Source organism: Clytia hemisphaerica, unplaced genomic scaffold (genome assembly GCF_902728285.1).
Source record: "Clytia hemisphaerica strain Z4C2 unplaced genomic scaffold, Clytia hemisphaerica genome assembly, whole genome shotgun sequence".
Classification (NCBI taxonomy): Eukaryota; Metazoa; Cnidaria; class Hydrozoa; order Leptothecata; family Clytiidae; genus Clytia; species Clytia hemisphaerica.
This window is the reverse complement of record NW_027103379.1, coordinates 12,278-34,523: the sequence shown is the minus strand read 5'-3', so window position 1 is coordinate 34,523 and position 22,246 is coordinate 12,278. Positions and strand designations below refer to the sequence as shown.

The 22,246-nt window shown below is 36.2% G+C and overlaps 3 protein-coding genes across 3 annotated transcripts; 2 read left to right on the top strand and 1 right to left on the bottom strand.

Annotated features, from left to right (window-relative positions):
* Positions 1–1,353: 1,353 nt before the first annotated feature.
* Positions 1,354–3,179, top strand: LOC136824762 (lymphocyte antigen 75-like). Its single transcript, XM_067080735.1, has 3 exons — positions 1,354–1,501; positions 1,845–2,035; positions 2,424–3,179. The coding sequence occupies exons 1-3, from the start codon at positions 1,402–1,404 to the stop codon at positions 3,105–3,107; spliced, it is 975 nt and encodes a 324-aa protein (XP_066936836.1). The 5' UTR covers positions 1,354–1,401; the 3' UTR covers positions 3,108–3,179.
* A 2,242-nt stretch (positions 3,180–5,421) lies between these two features.
* On the bottom strand, positions 5,422–7,537 carry LOC136824761 (lymphocyte antigen 75-like). Its single transcript, XM_067080734.1, has 3 exons — positions 7,310–7,537; positions 6,575–6,765; positions 5,422–6,195 (listed from the first exon to the last, which is right to left on the bottom strand). The coding sequence occupies exons 1-3, from the start codon at positions 7,407–7,409 to the stop codon at positions 5,512–5,514; spliced, it is 975 nt and encodes a 324-aa protein (XP_066936835.1). The 5' UTR covers positions 7,410–7,537; the 3' UTR covers positions 5,422–5,511.
* Positions 7,538–21,292: 13,755 nt separating this feature from the next.
* On the top strand, positions 21,293–22,246 carry LOC136824758 (pre-mRNA-splicing factor CWC22 homolog). The gene has a single exon (XM_067080732.1). It carries the CDS (start codon positions 21,293–21,295, stop codon positions 22,244–22,246), a length of 954 nt encoding a protein of 317 aa, XP_066936833.1.

The window sequence follows — 22,246 nt, the reverse complement described above, 5'->3', positions numbered from 1 at the left end:
GCAGTTTGCCTATTGGAGAAATGAGCAATTTCTAAAGGCTAAATCTTCAAGCCCCTTTTTTTTACATGGAAGCATCTTGAGGGGCCACAATGGTTCTTTTTTTGAAATCTTCGCTAAAATGTTCGCCCAAGAAACTGGGCTCAAAAATTTCAAAACAATACTTTGCAAACAATTTTTAAGATGTGCCTATCGTAGAAAAAAGTGCTGACTAATGCTAATCGATGCAAAACAAACGCTAACTGGATCGCCGTTCTAATCCAAAATATATTTAGCAGAAAATGAATTAATTTGTGTCACTTATGTAACTCTTGTTGATAAAGATGCCATTTTAAGCCATATACATACAACACTGATGATTGATGAGATTTGTATGTCCTTAAAATTACCTGCAATTAGCTGCAATTAGGGACAAATTAAATGGATCAAGGCAGATTGGAAGATTTGTTTTAATCTCACGCTCATTAAAATTTTTATAAGGAAATAGTTCAACTTGTAAGTATGTTCAAGCTGCGCGTAAAGGAATGATCCGATTTTGGGTCCATGAACACCACAGTTTAGTTTTCTATGAATTTAAACTTTTTATTGTGTTGGCGAACTTTGACGAACGCACTGGAACCTTGAAGAATCAAACTATTTCACACATACCAAATGTGCGGTTGTTTTCATTTGTCATGAAAAGACTTTTTTTGGAATCTGAGGATCTGCCAGTTCGGAAACTTTCATCATAAAACAGTTATATTTAAACGAAATTTGAGAGAGATGATACACAACTCTGATACACGCACATCTACTTAAACACAAATGAAATGTGAACGTGTCGAGACATCATCAAAAGCAAGGAATTCTGGGTAATTAGAATTTGTTACGATTGATTACGTTCTTGCATTGTGAAATGAAGGTTATCCAGCTGTGATTTGTTTGACCGTTCGCGATATGTAAACTGATTGCTTAAACTTCTCAGCCCACGGCCTCCTAGCTAAGTGCTTTTCCACATAAAACACTGAAAAGTAGGGTTTGCTACTTTTGCTTGAAAAAAGGGACTGCTGGGATTATTTTCAGAATGTCTTGGTGAAATAATAAAATAATAATAAGAAGAGATGTGAAGAAATTATTTACAGACAATTTGTCAATAAAATGTTTGTAGGTGCTTCAAACCTGAATCAATAGATGTCTCAATCGTTTCTAACAACAAACAAACACAATCTCGTACTCAGACCCTTGTTCTCATCTTATTCTTACAGATACTCGATTTCAGAAATCTAAACTAGAAGACTAGGTACTAATTTTCATTTCAAGTTTCAATGTCGTCATCTGAAACTGATACAAAAACCCTCTGTTCAGCATGAATTTCCGATAATATACAAACTTAGAAACTCTAATAGCATAGAGGTATAAAGAAAGATGTCTTCTTTACTATCTGTTATTCAGATATTTGTGACATTGGTCATACTTTGCAGAACAGAAGCAACAAACACTACAATCACACCATCAACAGACCAAGGTTTGTGTTGTCTTCTTTTCAGGAAGGATAGGAAAATCAAAACACTCAATAATGGTTGATCACACTTCTTTCTTGCTCCTATACTAGCGTAAAATTCACTTATCGATGCAAAACCTTTAAGAATCCAGATGAAAATTTCAAAAGATATTAAAAGTAAAAATCTAACAGTTTTTCATTTTTTTCGGAAAGTTATCCCCCGCCCCCCCAGTACAACAACAATACTCAACTTTCAATAATGATAGACAGCATTTCAATTTTTAGAATTTATTTGTGGATCTCAGGGTCAGACAAAAATGAACAATATCTTTGAATGATTCCTGTATATTTCTTTCTCGCGTTTCAGGGGCTTGTGAAGACGAATGGGTTTTCCGTAATGGTTTTTGTTATTGGAGTTCGTCATTCAATAAAGGAGCCTATCGAATAAACAGTTGGTTTGGAGCTGAGAGGGACTGCAGAAGAAAAAGAGCTGACCTGGTTTCCATCCACAGTGAAAGTGAAAATAATTTCGTCCATAAAATGACTCATTGTGCTAGGGTAAGAATACTTTTTATTACGGATCGTGGTGCAAGGGCAAGAATAGTGTTGAACTTTATGAATTCAAGTCTAAAACAGAGTTAACAAAATTCTTATTACCAACTAATCAATGTGCGTCCACGCCAGTGTTTAGTGAAAACCTCAAATTCAATTGTACCAAGAAATATCGATAGCAGGAAAGCAAGGCAAAAAGCAATGCGGAAGAAATCTCATCGTTACTTATTTTTTTAACTTTTGTGATATGAAGAGACCTATCGACTACGGACAGATCATGTGGCAAGCACATCCTCAAAGGGCGCTATCTCATAGCAGCCAAAAGAGTGAGTATATCCCCTTATAATCAGATGAATTCATCGATTTTACTCTAAATGATTTTTGTTTTTTTAAGACATGGACTGGGTTAACGACAATAGACGAGTCAAAAAGAGCAAAAACCGAGGGAAACGAATGGATAGACGGTACAAGCCGAACCTATTTGAACTGGTATGCTGGTCATCCGCATGGAGATTCTAATCACCGTTACAATTGTTATTATCAACACGACAGCACAGGTGGCAAATGGGCCAATGCTTTGTGTACTGCAGACCGTATGTATTACGTTTGTAAGAAACCTGCTGAAATAGCAAACATCCGCGCGGCTGCTTTCTCCCATAGAATGCGCGCTAAACGAGCGGCTGAAAAGTGTGGAAAAGGATGGAAACTTGCAGGCAATGATAAATGTCTTCATGTCAACAATACACGTGTCGATTTCTTCGAAGCCCTCTTGCAATGCCAATCTTTAGGAGCTCACTTGACGACCATGCACAGTGCACAAGAGGAAGCCCAACTTTCGCGCGCCTTCGATTCGTGCGATACACCGTGGATCGGATTGGAAAATACCGACCCGAATCGAGTGAATTCGAACACTGGTTGGAAATGGAACGACAACACAGTTCTTAGATATTCGAACTGGCAGAGCACCACACCGACAAATGATAAAACGAAGCAATGTGGAAAGCTGGTTCGTGGATTATCATGGGTCAACACACATTGTTGGGAACTGCTACCCTTCATCTGCCAGAAGAATGTTTAAATTTTTGTATGATACGAAAAAAGATTTTGTAGTATATAAATGTTTCCATTTAAGAGATTCTTCAGATGCAAATTTGTTGTCGTGATTCTTTAAAAGCTACTTCGTTCCAAAGGTATTTTATAGGCTTTTTACCCAATTTTCACTACTTTGACCACTAAACCTGGGGGGGGGGCACTCGATTCAAAAACTGCCGTACGTGCGGCCCAAAATTAGAGAAAGTTTAGTCTAATTTGAGAAAATTTGGGCGAAAAATCAACCCTTTTACAGAATTTTACAGCCTTAGAGTGGACTTTTTCTCATCTTTGCTCATTTTGAGCCTTATAGTGCAATTTGGAAAGCTTGGACAAATGACCCTTAAGGGCCGCACGCAGGGTAAGCCGGTCACCTTGAATGCGTTTAGGTAATTTTTCTAATATTAGATACCCGGGCCAAAAGATTTCAGTTCATCGTTCTTCAAGCCTTCTTCTGGTTTCATGTGTAGCATATATACACCCGGTGGAACCTTTTTTCTCAGTGGGGTTAAAAATTCCTATTGAAATTATAATGGGGATAGAAATTCTATTGTTCGTAGGTTAAAAAACCCAGTGGAGATGGTTTTGGAGTGCAATTTTTAAGCATGGAATTTCGAGTGGGGCTGAAATTCAAGGATGTTTTCCCATCGGGAACGAAATTCTTTCTTAATTTTTCAGTGGGGCTGGGGTCCCAGCGGGTCTGTGACATAGGGGTGTGTGTATATATACAAATCATTCTCGAACTTAGACTTATCCCTTTTGTGGTAAAAACAGAGCTGAATTTCAGTAAAATATTTGATAGGATGGATAGGAATCAAATTATATAAAGATTTATTATTTTGTAAGAACGAAATCACGATTTTTTAAAACTTGAAACTACATTCATGTTTTTCCGAACAAATAATTCCCCAATAAATATTAAATGGCCTGGTAGTTTAGAATGGAATTATCTTTTGCCCGGGGGTTACTAGGGTTGGCGGATGAGGGGTATGTGCGGATGGGACCCTTAGAGAGACTGATTTTTGCTGAAAAGATGACCCTTTAGATTTTTGAAAAATTCCCTACCCTTAGAAAGACTTTTTACAATTTTTTCACTCCAAATCAAAAATAGTTCCTAAAAATCGTGAATTTTCCGACCCTTAGAGAGACTTTGGAAGGTGAAAAATCGACCATTACCGTCTGAACATACCAAGCACCCAATTTTGCCAGAGTACCCCCCCCCCCGATCTTTTGTTTGCTTTGTGGGATAGACTGAACAACTCTAAGTATATTTAAATGAGCACATTATCATCATGGTCAAGATATCGGATTTTGGTATCAATAATCACGGTTACTGTGTAAGTGAAAGCTTTTAAAGTCTATTCACGTTAAGTGTGCACTCTTTTTTCTTTTACCTATAACTTTTGAAGGAATTCTTCAATCTTTATAAATTTGGTATCATTGGAAAGATATTAGTGAGTGGAACAATTTGAAATAAAAAAATCTTTAAAAGAATTCTCAAAATGAAGATGAAAATGAAGAAGAAAAAAATGAAGATCTTGTAGAAAAGTGCTATAACTTTCATTTTCACTGGAGAAATTCTTTGATCTTAGGAGATCATCACTGTGAAAAAATTTATCAAAAATAATCATTCAGTAAAAATATATCAAACCAAGTTATAATCTGATTGACGTGAGAGATTCTTTGATCTTAGGAGGTCATCACTGTGAAGAAATTTCATTAAAATATTTATTCAGTATAAAGTTATGATACAAAGTTAATAAGTGATTGACCCCAAAAAACAGCAAAAACAGCGTTTTTAGACGTCAATCAGCTTATAACTTTGTTTGATATCTTTTGACTGAATGATTATTTTTGAGAATTTTTTTCACAGTGATGACGTTCGATGATTAAGGATTCACTTCAGTGAAAACGATAGTTATAGCACTTTTCTACAAGATCTTCATTTTTTTCTTCTTCATTTTCATCTTCATTTGTAGAATTTTTTAAAGATTTTTTTATTTGAAATTGTTCCACTCACTAATATCTTTCCAATGATACCAAATTTATAAAGATTGAAGAATTCCTTAAAAAGTTATGGGTAAAAAAAAAAAAAAGAGTGCACACTTATCGTGAATAGACTTTAGTAAAAGTTAAGAGATAATTTTGAGGTCGCAAGAAGGCAATAATCCCTAGCCTAAGATGGTAAAGATAGGAAGGAACCATAGATGGTGGTTAGGGTGATCGCACACATGAGAACGCTTAAGAAATTTTTTACAATTTCAGGGGAGTGGGGAGTTTAGCTACTAAAAAGATGAAAGAAGTTTAGATTAAGGAAAACGTTATTCTATTCATAGCGACAAAACTTTCTATCAATAATAGGTAGATTGAAAAATAATTTCCTTCACAAATAGTTAAATATTCTTCTGGCAGATGAAGGGTAGCAATTCCCAACAATGGGTGTTGACCCATGACAATCCACGAACCAGCTTTCCACATTGCTTCGTTTTATCATTGGTCGGTGTGGTGCTCTGCCAGTTCGAATATCTAAGGACTGTGTTGTCGTTCCATTTCCAACCGGCGTTCGAATTCACTCGATTCGGGTCGGTATTTTCCAATCCAATCCACGGTGTATCGCACGAATCGAAGGCGCGCGAAAGTTGGGCTTCTTCTTGTGCATTGTGCATGGTCACTAGATGTGAACCCAAAGATTGGCATTGCAAGAGGGCTTCGAAGAAATCAACACGTGTATTGTTGACATGAAGACATTTATCATTGCCTGCAAGTTTCCATCCTTTTCCACACTTTTCAGCCGCTCGTTTAGCGCGCATTCTATGGGAGAACGCAGCTGCGCGGATGTTTGCCATTTCAGCAGGTTTCTTACAAACATAATAGAATCGGTGTGCAGTACACAAAGCATGAGACCATTTACCACCTGTGCTATCGTGCTGATAATAACAATTGTAACGGTGATTAGAATCAGCACCAGGTTGTCCAGGATACCAATTCAAATAGGTTCGGCTTGTCCCATCTATCCATTCGTTACCTTCCGGCCGGGTCCTTTTTCCATTGTCGGTCACTGTCAGACCAGTCCATGTCTTAAAAAGAATACATGAAACTTTGATTCTCTCTAGATAAGATCAAAGCGTTGTCTGGTATTAGAAAAAGTAACCCTTATGATATTACACCGTTTTTATTACTATGGGGTCAAAGTTTTCCATGTTAGAAGATTTTCAATCTAGCTTTTCCATTAAAAGATATTAGAAATATTTTCGCTGGATATCAGGGTTAGAGATTCGAGACTGCTTGCTTTTATAAAAAGAATGGATTTTGAGGGATTTAGAGCAACATATTTTTTAATCTACCTATTTAACTAATTTTGAGGGTTGCTGGAACTGATTCTACACATGAACACATGGTATGTCAATTTAACTTAATCGGAAAATACTCATCTAAATATCAACCGTATATTCTTACCCTAGCACAATGAGTCATTTTATGGACGAAATTATTTTCACTTTCACTGTGGATGGAAACCAGGTCAGCTCTTTTTCTTCTGCATTCTCTTTCAGCTCCAAACCAACTCTTCATTCGATAGGCTCCTCTATTGAATGATGAACTCCAATAACAAAACCCTTGACGGAAAACCCATTCGTCTTCACAAGCCCCTGATAATAAGGAAGAATTATTGTTAAGAAATGGGGTAATTATTCTTAAAACTAGAATTCTCGCAAATGAAAAAAGTGTGTTTTTTGTTCGAAACAGAGATAGCTTATTATGGCTAAATGGATAGCTTATTTGGGTAGAGACAATAAAGGCTAAAATATTGCTTCTTAGTATTTTTCTCACTAACATTACTTATTACATATATAACCTGATTTCAGAAAAAGTCAACATATAGCGAACCCTACTAAAGACATAACGAACCCTACTAAAGAAACTATCAAACTGAAAGAGTAAAGATTGTGTCATTTTCTAATAAACAACCAAAAAAAGCTGGAATTCTTACGGTTAACAGTCCAAAAGTATGCTCAACACTCAAATCAGTTTCTATTCAACTGATTGGTTGATTTGGCTCGATTACATCATAATTCTTAAATTGAACCAATCGGATTGAATAGACTTTTGGATTGTTCGCCGTAAGTTGCCGTAAGTATAGTATTGGTCAAGCAAAGATCAAATTCCAGCTTTTTTTGAAATTTAAACACAAACCTTGGTCTGTTGGTGGTGTGATTGTAGTGTTTGTTGCTTCTGTTCTGCAAAGTATGACCAATGCCACAAATATCTGAATGGCAGATGGTAAAAACGACATTTTCTTGATAACTATCCAGCCAAGTAACCGTATGGTTTTGACAGTAGTGTGTATTTATTTTAAGGTTTTTATCAAAATCAAACTTCTAAATTTGTTTGTTGTTACCAGTCTTCCCTGATTTTTCTACTAAACTTCAACCATTTTCAACCAGTGAATTCCAAAAGCGCTGAATTCAACCTGGGTACGAGTTTGTTGTTGCAGTCATTGATGTATTTGTTGATACAGGCTGTATGACACTCACAGATGTCCAAATATTGTATTAACAAACTCTTTCTTCGTGTCATTTCTTCATCCACCTACGCCTCTTGTTTTCTTTCAGTGGGCTGAGAAATCTTCGCTCGCTGAAAGCATGGAGGTATAAAGAAACAGGAGAAGTATGCTATTGTAACCAAGCTCGCCCTACGATTAAAAAAGTTACGATGTATGCATGCTCATAATCTCATATATCGTGCATTTTTAATGAGCTCTTTTATCCATAGGTGAAATCCTATTGGCTCATTTAAGCTTTAGAAATTAGATGAGACGGGATTCATTGTTTCTGACATCAGTGTAAGAAAATATTTGGACTAAAAAAAGGCCTGTAAACTTGGCAATCCTTCATCAAATGATAAGATTTTTCGATCAATGTTTTCCTTAAGGTGAACTCTATTGCTTGATACTTTCCTCCAAAATTCTCCAGCGACTTTATGTCTACACATTGAGTCTGAAATCGTGTGTGCTTATAAAGAACTTTTCATTTTCTGGCTTGAGAAAATATCTTTTCAAAACAAAATTGAACGGATAGCGAAATGGAACATAAACTTGCTTCGTGGACGAATTTTTATCTAATTTTCGTATATTAAAAGGCGAGAATCTTCAATACTGATTATTAGAATGTTCATAGCAAACTTGAGTTCTTCTAAAAAGTCTTATTTCATCGGGCGAGCTTAGAATTTCTTTTGATACATTTTATAAAAGAAATCAAAAGACTTTAACGACCAATTACCGACACATTCAACTCCTGTTTTTCTTTATACCTCTATGCTGAAAGGGTGCTTTCAATTATTTCTTTATCTTTTAGAACAAGCTTTTTTCTGAGAAATATTATTTTCAATATTATATTTTGTTAGGCTGCCAATTGATTCAACTTGAACGAACTTTTTGCGACTTTCGACCTATTTTGCCAAAGTAAATTGTGTTGAAAATTCTTAACAAAATGTGATACTCGTTGGTATGGTACGAAAAGTTGGTAAAACAAAAAATATGAAAAAACGTGACGTCTAGTATAGGCCGAGGTATAGATGTTATGAAAGAGAGAGAAACCTTCCTATAGTAATTCGTCAAGATAAGTGACAAAATGATGGTTTCCAGGTTTTAGAGCCCAAGAAAAATTAAATTAAATCTTTTATTTTTGTGTTTTTAATGTACATAATTAAATATTTCCCGTTTTCCAAAAGGGAAATATTTGTTAAAACGGGCTTTCTCCTTCATAATAATAATAATAATTTCCCGTGTCAAAACGCCTTCCATACGCCCTGACTGACGCCCGTTTTTAATTTCACAGGGAAAAATGCATCCAGTGAAGTATAAGTAATGTATCATGATTCAAGTCGACTAATAAACTATATATATAATATATGTTACAAATTCCTTACGGATTCTCAAGCCTGGTTATAATAAAACTATTACATGTTAGTAGCAGACCCGACTGGCAATTGTTATGTAGCAGGTTGAAACATGAGTTTTTTGCTAGAAAGATGCAGTTTGTTTTCAAGTTAAATCTTTAAAATAAATCAAACTGTGTGGGTTTTTGTACTTCCAAACAACCTACCAATAGTTTTGGAACACTCCATGATAAAGGAAGATGGCTGTTCTTGTGGATTGACTTTCTGGTTACCCCATACAGTTAGTACAAGTACCTCCATTTAAAGCATGTTAAAAGTTCACAATAACGACTTTCTTTTTATTACAGAAACCAAACGAATGAGAGCAAGTCATTAAAACTAAAAGTCAGCGCTCCGTGGTTGTGACGTAAGTTTTGTAATCGATAAACATCTTCCTCGTAAAAAGTGTCATATTGAAATACCTTTGAGAATACTAAATCGACGAGCACTAAATGCATTTGAGTGCAATTTCATCTAAATGAATAAGTAGCGAAAAGGCGTTTTTTAAGGACAGGCACCATCCCGTTGTTTCACCCCTGCAAGACCTCAGCAGACATAAACATAAACGTCCACAACGTTCACGTAATGTAACGTTGGATTGTACAGTTAGATATACGGTGTAAAAGCGTTACTTTTTAGTTGCGATATATTGTGGGGAAATAAAGCCGGGTTCAGATGAGTTGATTTCAAAGATTTTGAGTAATTTTAGCGAGAATTAATTTTGGAAACCTCAATCTTTTTCTAATTTTTTTCCTTTAATGCATTCGTTTCAGATTGATTTGATATGAGCACGTCATCTTTACTGGGGGTAAGAGTCATATCTTCTTTCAAATTCAATTAGTTTCGTGATACGAGATCCGGACGAAATTCCACTTTTGAGACTGTCAAAGTTGCTGCCATCAAAACCAGAAATCGGTTTAATCCCCATTCAATTTTATACCTCACCCTGTGGCCTATTCGCTATACGTCATAGTTTTTTTCTACGCTATATGTACTTTTGAGCACCCTGTCTCACAGCCCCCGGTGGAAGTGGGGATTCAGGACAAATTTCTATCGAAATCCCAATGGAGATATAAATCTATTGAATTTCAAATGAAGATTAAATCAAAGTTAATTTTCCAGTGGGGCTGTACTGTGATGAGCACGGGGTGCTTTTAGAGGGACTCTATATATATATAACTGAGGAACAGATAATGTGTTTTCTTGAAATACAATGCTGGACAAAAGGTTGGTAGACTTCTGCAATATTTGCAAAATACTTCAATATCGATCAAAAACAAGTTCCCAAGAGGCTCTGGGTGCTTTCCAAACCCATTCAAAGCTGTTCAAAGTCTTTGAAAGTCACCCACTGCAGTCTGACCGCAAGGGCAAACCACAAGGGCTTGATTAACTGGCTTACACCAGTGTCAAAACGCTGATTTTTTGCTTGTGGTTCCCTCAAAAGCAATTCAAAAGCAATGCAACGACTTCAAAAGTGTTTTTCTTAACTTCCATCCCCTTTCAGACACATAGAAGAGTCATTTTGCTCTATTTCTCATCATTTTTCACTGAAATTTCATTTGTCTACAACCTTTTGTCCGGCATTGTATTTTTTGACTCATATTGAGTTACTTCATTCCATCTTGACTCATATTGAGTTACTTTCTTCCTTAAAGTCATTTTAGATCACTAGTTTTACATTGACGGATTTCTATGTCATCATATTTTCCTTTTCTACTCCAACCTGATTGATTCTCTGTGAATGTTCATTCTAGATTTTTGTTGTATTTGTATTGTCTTTTTGTTTTGTGGGTTTCTGTCTTTATTGTTTCCATTTTGAGTAGTTGAAGGTTTTATACTTCTAGACTATATATATTGTATTTATCTCTATCTAGAAATCTGGTCCGGCGCTAGAAGAAAAACGAAAAGAAGACAAAGATATTTCTAATTGTAAAATGATCCGTGGCTTTTATATTTTTTAGCCAGATAAACTTTTATTCTTTTAGCTTTTTTACCTTACGTACACTTTCGATAAATTACAATTAGGGTAACACTACCATCACTGTTTACTTCACAGTTTGACGATAACACTGTCTGCCACGGACGGTTCATCGGGTCCTTCGTCTTTTAGTCAAGCGATATTCTGAAAAAAAATGGAAGCGTTGTTATACATGTTTCATTTGTGCGAGGGGAACGTCCCTCTCTCAAAAAGCCGAGTCGTTTATTAGCCCGTTAGGAAAGGGACATAAAAGAACATTAAAACCAACAGAACAAAGGTCTGTTTTTAGTGGATTTAGATTTTACGATAATAGTACAGAGATCCAGGTTCTCACTGGGCCTGCCTTGTCCGTTAAAAATGAGTACCCTGGGCAATTAGTCTAAATAGGCTCTATTCTAAATATACCCCTGTCTCAGTAAAATATACCCCTGCCACATAAAAGCTACCAGTCTTGGAGTAATAGTAATGAAGTTATAGCACAGAGAATGATAGTTACTTTTTAACAGGCTGACAAACGTCAAGTTAAAAAAGCACAAATAACCTTGACACATTATTTTGCGATCTCTCAAAGCATGGAAGTTTTTCCATCTAATTAAATTCCGAGTCAAATGTTCAAAATTTAACGTGATTGTTGTTCAAACTTATACCCGGAAATTTTTCTTCTGCTTTAAATTCGACAATCAATAAACGGGGAACGGGCACAAACACTCTGAGGTATTGAAGCACGGAAGTTTACCCTTTAATGGATTTGCAAGAATTTGGTTTGTGGGTGGAACAAGTCAAGATGTATAATCACTTACTTTCTCATTTTTAAGCTGCCATCAACATAATATTCCTGGATGGCGCGTGGGTGTTCGTTTTGTTTCATCGCTTTGAATTTGAATAATCTTTCAATTGTTTACATCGTTTCGTCCCGTGGTCCCGTGTGAGATATTTTAGTATTTTTCTAACTGAAAAAGAAAATATATTAACAATTGCATAATTCTTATACTAGTAGGCTACGCGTCCAGCGCTGATTTTTAACATAAATTTCCACACAGGTGAAATCTAATTCCTACTAGGTTAGTTTCGGGATTTTTTATCGCATACCAAACATATTACAAGAATCCCCGGCTATTATCTTAAGTGGATTAGTCTTTGGCATGGATTAAAGACAAAAATCGCAAAATTCGCTAAATTTAATCCCCGCCAAAATTTATCCACTTAAGGTAATCACGAGAGTAACCCATGATATAGTATTAGGGATATGTTCTTTCTTTTTTATCTGATTGATAATTCTTTGGTTTAGGGGGCCCACCGTATCACACGAGAAAGAAAGCAGATGCTGACGCTGAGTTTGCTCAATATTATGCTTAAAAATAGTCTAATTATTGCATTACATTGCATACTATGCATTAAGATAAGTGCGCCTATATTTTTTATTGTTGGGATTTAGAGAAAATAGATGTTCTTCTTTGCTTTCCCCGTGCTTTTAATTTTACTTTAATTTTCCCCACCGTATCCCTTATCCGCTTTTAGCCACACCTTTCAGTTCGTCCCGATCAACTTATACTTTTGTGAAGTGAAATTCTCAGTCATCAGAAATAATTTAATTGAAAACTTTCTAAAACCGTCTTATGGGAATTCTTACTGCTGACGCAATTCTTTTAGTTTGGTTTTAACGACCGTTGATTAATTACGGTTATTTTTACAGTTTCTTGTTTCTACGTCATTTTTTAAACCTCTTAGTAGGAGAACGTGTCTTTTTATAAGGAATTTTTTAACACTTCGTGGCAGATTAAAAAGACAATTAGAAAACGAAAGCTTCTTCGTTTTTCATTTTCGCATTTATGGGGAAGAATGAAATTTTCAGAAGATACTTTACTCGATATGAGGATTCCCATTTGCGTAAAATCGCGATTCCCCATGGTTGCGAAATGGTGGCTATGGGTAATTCCTTTGTTCTTTTGATATTTTCTATTGTTCTATATGACGTAAAGACACTTCACAAATCGATGTACTTGTACTAACTGCCATATAAAACACGATGTGACATGCAAGTGAAGAGACATGATTTGTTGGTTTTTGTTTGATTTCTTGACTCTTATATCTCATGGCAAATGGGATAGCAAAGGACTTTTCATGTATTGCTTGGCTCTACATATGATACCTCTAACTTTGAACACCTCCAGAATGTTGAAAAAAGCATTTTATGAGATAAGTTTCGATTGTAATTTTCATGGAAATTTTTAATCGACAGATTTCATTTGACTTGGCGTCAGTTTTGTTTGGTTGATAAATCTTTAGCTTCACCATTACCGTGGGATGATTTTCAATAAACTTTTGTTGTTATACACAGTCACTCTACACATGACAGTTAGTCACACTAGACAGCTAGAAAATCTAGCTTTCAGAAAAAACAACATCAGTCATCTACAGGATATATTTCAACAACAAGGACGAGAGTTACCTGAATCAAGTTCGTAAGACAATATTAATTAAAACTTGAAAGTTGGAAACAAAATAAAACGTGCAGCAGCCAAAATCAACCAACCAAAATTTGTCATTCAATTCCCGAGACAGCGCTTTGATTTTTAAGGCCTTGTTTATACGCTAAAATAAAAACAATTACGCACATGTAAATGGGTCATTGTTTGTGGTCCGGCAAAATTTCCGGGAGATGGCCTATCCGGCAGTGCGCGGATCTAGGTGGGTTCCGCCTCCCCTGTAGATCTTTTTCTTGGGAAGTTGATCTTCAAATTAGTTTTCAATGTTGGCTTTGGCTCAAATTTTTTCATCTATGGCTCAAATTTTAGGCAATTTCTCAAAGTTTTTGAAAATGTTAATTTCATTAAAAAGCGCCGGGTTATTTTTTCATGAATCCCTTTAGAAGTTTTGCGGTGCATTTTTTTGCTTGAGAGTCAAGTAAACGATATAGCACTTTCGCAGCATTAATCTTTGATACACATTTTGGCGGGACGCTAGTGTGGCTAACTGCATGATGACTCCAGCCATGATTGGTATGTATCAGACAGTCAGAATGTTGGAAAAAAAAACATTTTACGAGAAATTGTTGATAGAAATTATATTGACTTATTTTTACAATTTTGGTGGTGTGGGTTTTGTTGGTTGATAATGTTTACACCGTGGGATCCTGTTAGGGTATATTGATTGTTGTTTGTTGGAAGACGCCGTTTAACAGTCTCGCCATCTCCACCGTAGAGGCGGGAGGTAAAAATGCTCACTTTAGTACTGTGGAAGGTTAGAGAAATGTATTGCCATTTTTTTCCTTCCTTTAAAGAGAATGTTTTAGATGTTTGAACATGATATTAATGACAATTATATGTATCTCTCCTGAAAATTTCACAAAAATTCACCAAGAGGAAAAGAAGTTATGGTGAAAAGGAGTTCTTTACCTACCATTTCTCTGCTGGGTTCTTATGAGAACTGGCTATTTACCTACCATTTTTTACGGGGGAGAGTGAAGTTTCTCGTGGTTGCCAAAATCAAAACAATAGAAAATTGTTCATACGCTTGCGCAGCGTATTGATTACCAAAAAAAAGAGAACCTTTTTTTGATAAATACTTTATTTTTTTCATGAACCGTGTGGATGGTTGACATCTTTCTCTAGTCTTGTAAACCAATGCAGTGTCTGTTTTCAAATCTTGATTTCTCTATACCTACTGAACTAAATAGACCTAAATTATGCATGACTGTGTCATTGTTTTTATGCTGTCAGAGTACATAATTATTCAACATGGCTGCCTCTTTAAAAAAAGGTCTACTGTTTAAAGCTATGCATTTAAATGCTTTAAAACTTTGAGCAACATTTTTTTCTTTGTTGCTATTAAAAATAAATTTTTACTTTGTCGTAATGTAAATTTATAATTGTAAAGTTTTAGTTTTTGATTTTAGTTCATCTGCAGTAGTATTTTTTCAGTAATCCTTAAATCTTGTGAATAAATTAATATTTAACCAGACTTATGCCCTCATTATATTCAAATTTGTATTTTTTTTTTAGGACTGATAATGTATTTTTAAACACCAAAACAAAGCAAACAACATGCCAGTTCTTTCTGGACAAATATATATGCAATTATGTGTATACTTTTTTATATATGTCAATAATGAATGACCTTCATTTTTAAGGAAATATTTAGTCGCAATTTTGCGATTCTTGTTCAAGATTAAAGTGCGCCCAAAACTGTTCATAAATGAAAACTCTTATTTATGTCTTATTGATTTATATTGTATAATAACCTCTTTATTTCGAAAACCTATACGAAAAAGCCAAGACCCATTGATTTGGTTCTCGTTGTCATAGATACACCCGAATCGAAATTTTAGCCAGAAAGAGAGAAAAACTCAAAGAATCAGCCCTTAGATACACCGAGTGGCAAAAGATAGTTTTTCAGGTGCGTACTTACACTATGCCACTATGTTCTGAAGACATCCTTCGTGTGCACAGAGTTGTTAAAAGCAAACTAACTTTTTTAAATGATCAATTAGGTCCCCATGTGAGGGGCCCCCCCAGCGGTTTGCGTGAATGCGTGAATGGGCTTTTTTGGTTGCGTGAATGCGTGAAAATCGAAAAAAAATTGCGTGAATGCGTGAATTGAAAAAACTTGCGTGAACGTGAAAATCAATATTTCTATTGCGTGAATGCGTGAATCGGCCCTGTTTTTTGCGTGAACGCGTGAATTTTTTCTTTTCACAGTTTGTAGAAAACCCTAAGGTGCACACCTATCCCAAATTCAAAGGATGGCAGGTAAAGGTGCACAAAATAATCAGCAACTTTCAAATTCTCTATTTTATAAAATGATTCATGATTTAGATGCGCTTTCTTGCAATCTAGACACCTTAAATTTCCAGATTTTTTCGCTCGGGCCAAACATGTATTGGCCCTCGAATCTTAAATAACTCTAATTTGCCCCCTTGAAAGTGTTTGTTTAAGATAAGACCATGGTTATGCATGACGAATGATCCAGGGCCAGGGCCAGCCGGGGCCAGAGCCACTGGGGGCAGGAGGCGGCCATGACTTCACCACGTTTTTGCAAATAAAAAGAAACTTATTTTAAAGATATTTTTACCCATGATGTAGACTTTCAATAACCTGATTTCTTGGCAAAATTAGTCTGAAATGGAGTCGTATTTAAGCACATCAGAGGGTTAAAATAGAAATTTTCTCCTGTCGGCGCAAAGCATGGTTGCGCCTCCTTAGTCACTATGTTTTCGGCCCCTCCACGTTAGGAAATTAATTCGCGAGCCCTGATTAAAACCTTTCTTTTTAAATTTTTTGATCGCTTCGCTCGCAACAAATGTTCATTCTTTTACCTCATTTTACAAGCTATCAAGCGATCGTACCTTGCCTTTAACGAATTTAGACTACATTCTTTTTCAATGGTGTTAAAGAGAGCATTTTTAGCCAAACGCGAGTGACAAAAATGCAAAAATTTCCTCTCTGCGTAAACCATGGTTGCGCCTCCTTACCCCTGAGCCAAGCATCATTGTGTCATACTCGAGTTTGTTTGACCTATTTTTGATAATGTTTAAGCTTTTTTTTGTACAAAAATTCGCCTGCGGCGCATATCTTTTCACTTACTATCGCGATCCGTTAACTGCCGAAGCTTCACCTTTTCTAAACGATCGTGACAAATTAGAAGAATCAAATATTTTGCGTGATGGCATGTGATTAAAGTTGAAAAATTACGTAACGCTTTCTATTTGGGGGCTTCTTATGACGCTACCAAATACGGTGTTTTATAGTCAGGTCTACAGGAAAAAATCACTACTGAGTTAAGTTTTCCTCAAAGTGCATGACCAGATCCGGTCGAATAATATCTCCAGTACAGTCATACTTTTTTATGCAAATCGAACGTTTTACTCCATAATGGCGGAAATTACGTAAATTACGTAACTTAGCGAAATGGTCAAGACCGCTATTTTTGACATTTTCCCCGATTTTTCCGAAAATGTCCCCGATTTCCCAAAAAATTGGGTTTGCGTGAATTTCGAGAAAAACTTGCGTGAATGCGTGAATTGCGAAAATTTTTTGCGTGAATGCGTGAAATTTGGGTCCGCTGGGGGGGCCTCATGTGAGGTCATCACTTTTGCTTGGGCTTGAAAATATAAGTGAAAATTAGAAGCTCAAATATGGCTCAAATGAAAGATATTTATCCAAGGATTTCAAAAATTATCACAATATAAACCTGAAATAATATTTGAGAAGCTACTCTTACTCAGAGAGAGCTTTGGTCTTTTTCCGTTATAAAGCAGCTCTGAGAAAGCTTTCCAAGTATGTGAAAGTTTAAAAAGCTGTTCTACAGTTCCAGATCTATTTCATTGTACTCATTTCTTATCCTAACTCTGCCCACTGGTTTTGTTATAAATACGTCTGCACGCCAAGATTAGAAGTACATGCTTGTAGGTTGCGTAAAAAGTAGACCATCAAGTAGATTGATAAAACTCTTCTGAGACTTTTGAAAATCAGTGAAACGAGTTCCCTTCAAAAGAAATTTTCCCCAACTCCCAAGCGTGTAACAGTAATAACTTAGTCATTAATAAGTTCACTCTAAATTTATTTTAATCGATTCTAATTATATAAATATCTGTCTGTCTGTCTGTCTGTTCGTATTAAGAAAAACAAGAAAAGAAAAACTCAATTCAATTTCTCTCCCTTTTCTCTACTATATGTCACTGAGACTTCACACCCTAAGGAGTACTTGTTATGTTTCATTTGTTTCTCAAAATCCTCTGATCACCAATTGTATTTACAAATTAAAAAAATCTATTGTAATACTAATAGCAACTGCTAAAGACAATTGGAAGCAGATGAATAAAACTGTTTGTAAGGGTAGATCGTCAAATGGCAAAGTCAAAAAATTCAAAGTGTAGTATTTTTTTGTGAAAATTTAATCTATTGTAAGACATTTTGCGCAATTTTTAACCTCCTAGGTAAAAAATCCAGCATTCCCCAGGGGGGTCTTTGATTCGCACTAAAGCGAAAAATGAGTAAAAATGGCATTTTTTGCCCATTTTAAGACTATAAAAGGCCAGGAAAGGGTCAAAATGGTTTCTAAATGGTGTCTTGTACTAATATTCAACACAAAAAGACAAAATAACCCCAGCGAGATCGCTCAATGTTTCAATTTCAGGCTAAAAAGGCTGATTTTCTCCGATTCTGGGTAGCAAAATGCACACAACTTTTAAACTTTTAAGGTACACACTTGAAATTTTCAGTAATGAAACACTTCAGAGAAAGCTCCAGGAAAAATCAAACTTGAGTTTTCAAAGATTTCCTATAAATCCATAATGGCGCCCTAAAAATTGAGTTTTCATGCTAAATGCCAATATTTCAAGCTAAAACTTGGTTTTCTCAGCCTAAAATCTCAAAAATGGTTTCCAATGGTGTCCTGAAATTTTTTGGTGTTGAATGTATTCTGGAAATACTCTTGGAGAACCAAAATTGTTTCTGTTAGAAATTTACCAAGGTCTGCCATTATGGTATTGCATTTCCCACTAATAAGCCATTTCACAGTCGCAAAGCGTAAGGGTAATCAGGACCACTGCGCGCTAATAACGACTTACTATTGGTCCAAAGTTTTGAAAAAAATTGAAAATTTTTGCGTCTAGCCAACGGGAAGCCGTAATGGAGGCGCAATCAGTCCTGATTACCCATGATCCATTTCGACTGTGAAATGGCCTATACGCGATAAGAGTTAAAGTCTGATTTTCTCAGCCTAAAATCTCAAAAACGGTTTCAAATGGTGTCCTGAAATTTTTGGTGTTCAAAGTATTCTGGAAAAACTCTGGGAGAATCAAAATGGTTTGGGTTAGAAATTTGCCAAAGTCCGCCATTATGGAATTGTATTTCCACTTAAAATGCGATATTTAGAGTTAAAGTCTAATTTTCTCAGGCTAAAATCTCAAAGTGGTTTCAAATAGGGTCCTGCTCGAATCGACCGGTATCTTGGATAAATTTTACGGTTATTTATCATGATTTAGGTTGTTACTAGAATTAGAATCCTCAAAGAGAAGTATTCTCGAAAGTCTTCTTGGGGTTAATGGTAGCAAGGATCTGTCAAGTTGAAGAAGGTTGTCAAATATTGCATGTCTATCGTATCATTGGAGAAATCAGAGCAATGCGTCCGGAAATAGGAAATGGTGTGTACTTTCGATAGAGTTATTTCGACAGTTGTGAAAGGAATCAACTGTGTCTGCAAAATTGTGTCTGAATTCGTGTTCCCGAAGATGACTGAAGTCGACCCTTAAACGGTTAAGAAAAACCACACCTCTATTGTCAGTAAGTCTGAAAACCGAATTGGCATTGGTTTTTAAGAATCTGAGGTTTTGAAGATAGAAGGAAGATTTCGTATGTTCTTGTCCAGGTTATTCCACTCGTTGGTGCAAAAAGGAAAAAGGAAGCACGATATCGTTCGACAAAAGGGTGCTTCAACAGGAGGTCTAATCCTACGTCTTCCACTAGCATCCTCATCTTCACCAACCTCCTCCCGTCCTCTGGGGAGGAGGGATATTTGAGAGATAAGAAGGTGCAAACCCTTTAGTTATCTTATAGAAGAGTATTAGCCTGCGACTTAAGAGCCATTTTTTTTTTAAATCTTCAGAATAAAGAAAGTCTGATACCTCACCCTCTTATATTTTGATGAAATTTTGACCAAATGATCTATCTCACTAGAAAATAAGACTCTGAAAATTTCACCTTGATATCTCAAGTAGTTTTGCAGATACAGTGTCTCAAAAATTGACCCCTAAAAATCATGAACTCTTGTGGGGAGCAGATTTTGAAAGCAAATGAATTTTTATTCAAGTACATTAGAAAGCTGATTTACAGTGGATTTCAAGAACTTTTTGTAGGGAATCAGAAAAAATCAAATTGAGTCTCCAAAATTTTCCCCGAAAATCTCTAGCACCTCCTGTAGAGGGCTTCAAACTTTGCGTAATCTGGGTTTGGAAGCACTTTTAGCTGGCTGCTGATGGTCCTTGGGACTTTTTTGAAGCAAAATTTTGACCTGAAGTGGTTTACTGGTGGGTTTTGGCCACAAAAATAACATTTTCAGGATTTCCATCTTTGCGTAACCGTAAAAAATGGTCGAAAAAATTGCTATTTTGGCAGACCTGGAGCAAAATTCAAGATGGCGCATCTTTTTAAGGCAAAACCAAATTTTTTTGAAACTTTCAGCAAGGCTTCCTTAGTAAGTCTAGTTTATAGCCTCAAAAAATCTCAGTGGGATTTTGAAGTCTCCTAAAGATATGATCGATTGAAAATTTGCTTAACTTCGTTGTTTTCTCCCTCTAAAAATGTTAAATCAAGCCCACTTAAGGGCTCTAAAGCTTAATGTTTGTCAAAATATTGGTTGATCTTCTCTAGCCAACTAATCATTGGCATTGGGCTTTTCCAGAAAAAAAACGTGCACCCCCTGTTGAAGAGGTCCAACCTTTTGTGACCTACCCCCTTGGAATTCCAGGCAATTTTAGGATCATACCCCTCTGTGTTCCCGCATTGAGTGCGAGTAGGCCTCCACTCTACGCGGAAGTATATGGTTCTCCTCCGTAACGTATTTTATATTTCTCAATGTTTCGTGCGCTTCTATTGTCTTGTTTTATGTATTGTCTTTGTCTTGTCTTGTCCCTTGTGAATTTGTATTGTGACGTCACTTAATTGGATTTTGTAGGCGTTTTAAAATGTTATTTCTCTGAATGTCGTTTATTGAACTGTTGTATGTTGTTGTGAGTGCTGGGAGGGTGAAGTGAAAGAACTTTAGTATTTTAGTAAGTATTTTCTATGTTTGTGTACATACTTAGTTCTTTGTTGGGCTTGCGTCTTCTGTGTGTTTTCCAGTGCTTCGTTTTCAGTGTGCTTCGCCTAGGTTTTGTTTGGGGGTTTGCTTCTTTTCTGTTTGCCAGCCTTTCGTTTCTTTTGGGTCTAACTTAGGATATTTTCAGTTTCTTGTAACTAGTTTATGGCAAGTTTTCTAACTTCTAATTTTGTGCATTTGTTTTAGCGTCCCTGAAATATATGGTCAGAATATACTCATCGGGGTCAGTGATATATTCCTCGCTACTGCGTTAGCAGTAACAGTAAAATACTAAAAGTTAAAGTAGCTTGTCATCTAGTACTCACCTTTTCGTTATGTCATACATTCAGTCAGCAAGAGGCAGCAGCAAAAGGGAAATTAAAATTCCAGCCAGATCGAGACTTTATCAAATAGAATTGCTTCAAAGTAAAAGAGGCAAATTAGAGGCGAAAATACGAACACAGCTTATGAAGTTGGACATACTCTTAGAGGATCAGAGACGAGATGAGCTGTTGAATGAAGTTGATGCCCTGGAGAGTCTGTTTGCAGAGTTTATGCAGTATCATTCAAAGTGTCATATCCTGGTCGCTGAGGCTGACAATAGTGACGAATTCGATAGATACAGCACTGAATCGATAGACAGAAAAGTTTCTGTTATCAAGAAAAGGGTCATCGAGGCGATGGACCAAGAAATAACGGTGGCGGAGCAAGTGAAGAGAGCCAAGACTGCTAGCAGACCTGAGGAGATAGCTGAGCAATTTGCAGAGTTACCCTACGACAAGGCCAGCAGTACAGTATCTTCAAGAAGCTCCTCGAAAAAATCATCAAACAAATCCGGAAAGTCATCTAGCTATTCTGGAAAGTCATCAAATAAATCAAACAAATCAGTTTCGAGTGAGAAGGCCAAAGAGAGAGCAAGATTAGCTGGGCTGCAAATTGAAGCGAAATTTCTACAGCAAAAACAGAAGATTGAGCAAGAGAGCAAAACCTTTCAGCTAAATCTCGAGATGGCAAAGTCGCAAGCAAAAATAGAAGCTTACGAGAATGTAGAGCAAGAAAATAACAAGCCAGAAACAGACTTGGAGAGGATCTTTCCAGAAGTCGACAAGACAGAATCGGTCGATAGCTACGTAAATTCGTATGAAGTTCCAGAAGAAAATGTTGATCCGATCCAATCCAGTGAAGTCGATACAAAGGAAGGATATCTCAAGTCTAATGGGGTGTCCAATGAAGTATCCAAAATTAAGAGTGAGATGCCAAGAGAGAGGTATTTCAAGTCATACGAGGTGCCCAAGGAAAGATACTTCAAGTCGTTAAAAGTACCCGAAGAGAGATACATCAACTCGTATGATGTATCTTATCTTACCACCACATCTCCAAGAAAGATGGAACAGAAAGAGTTATCAAGTCCGAAAGAATAG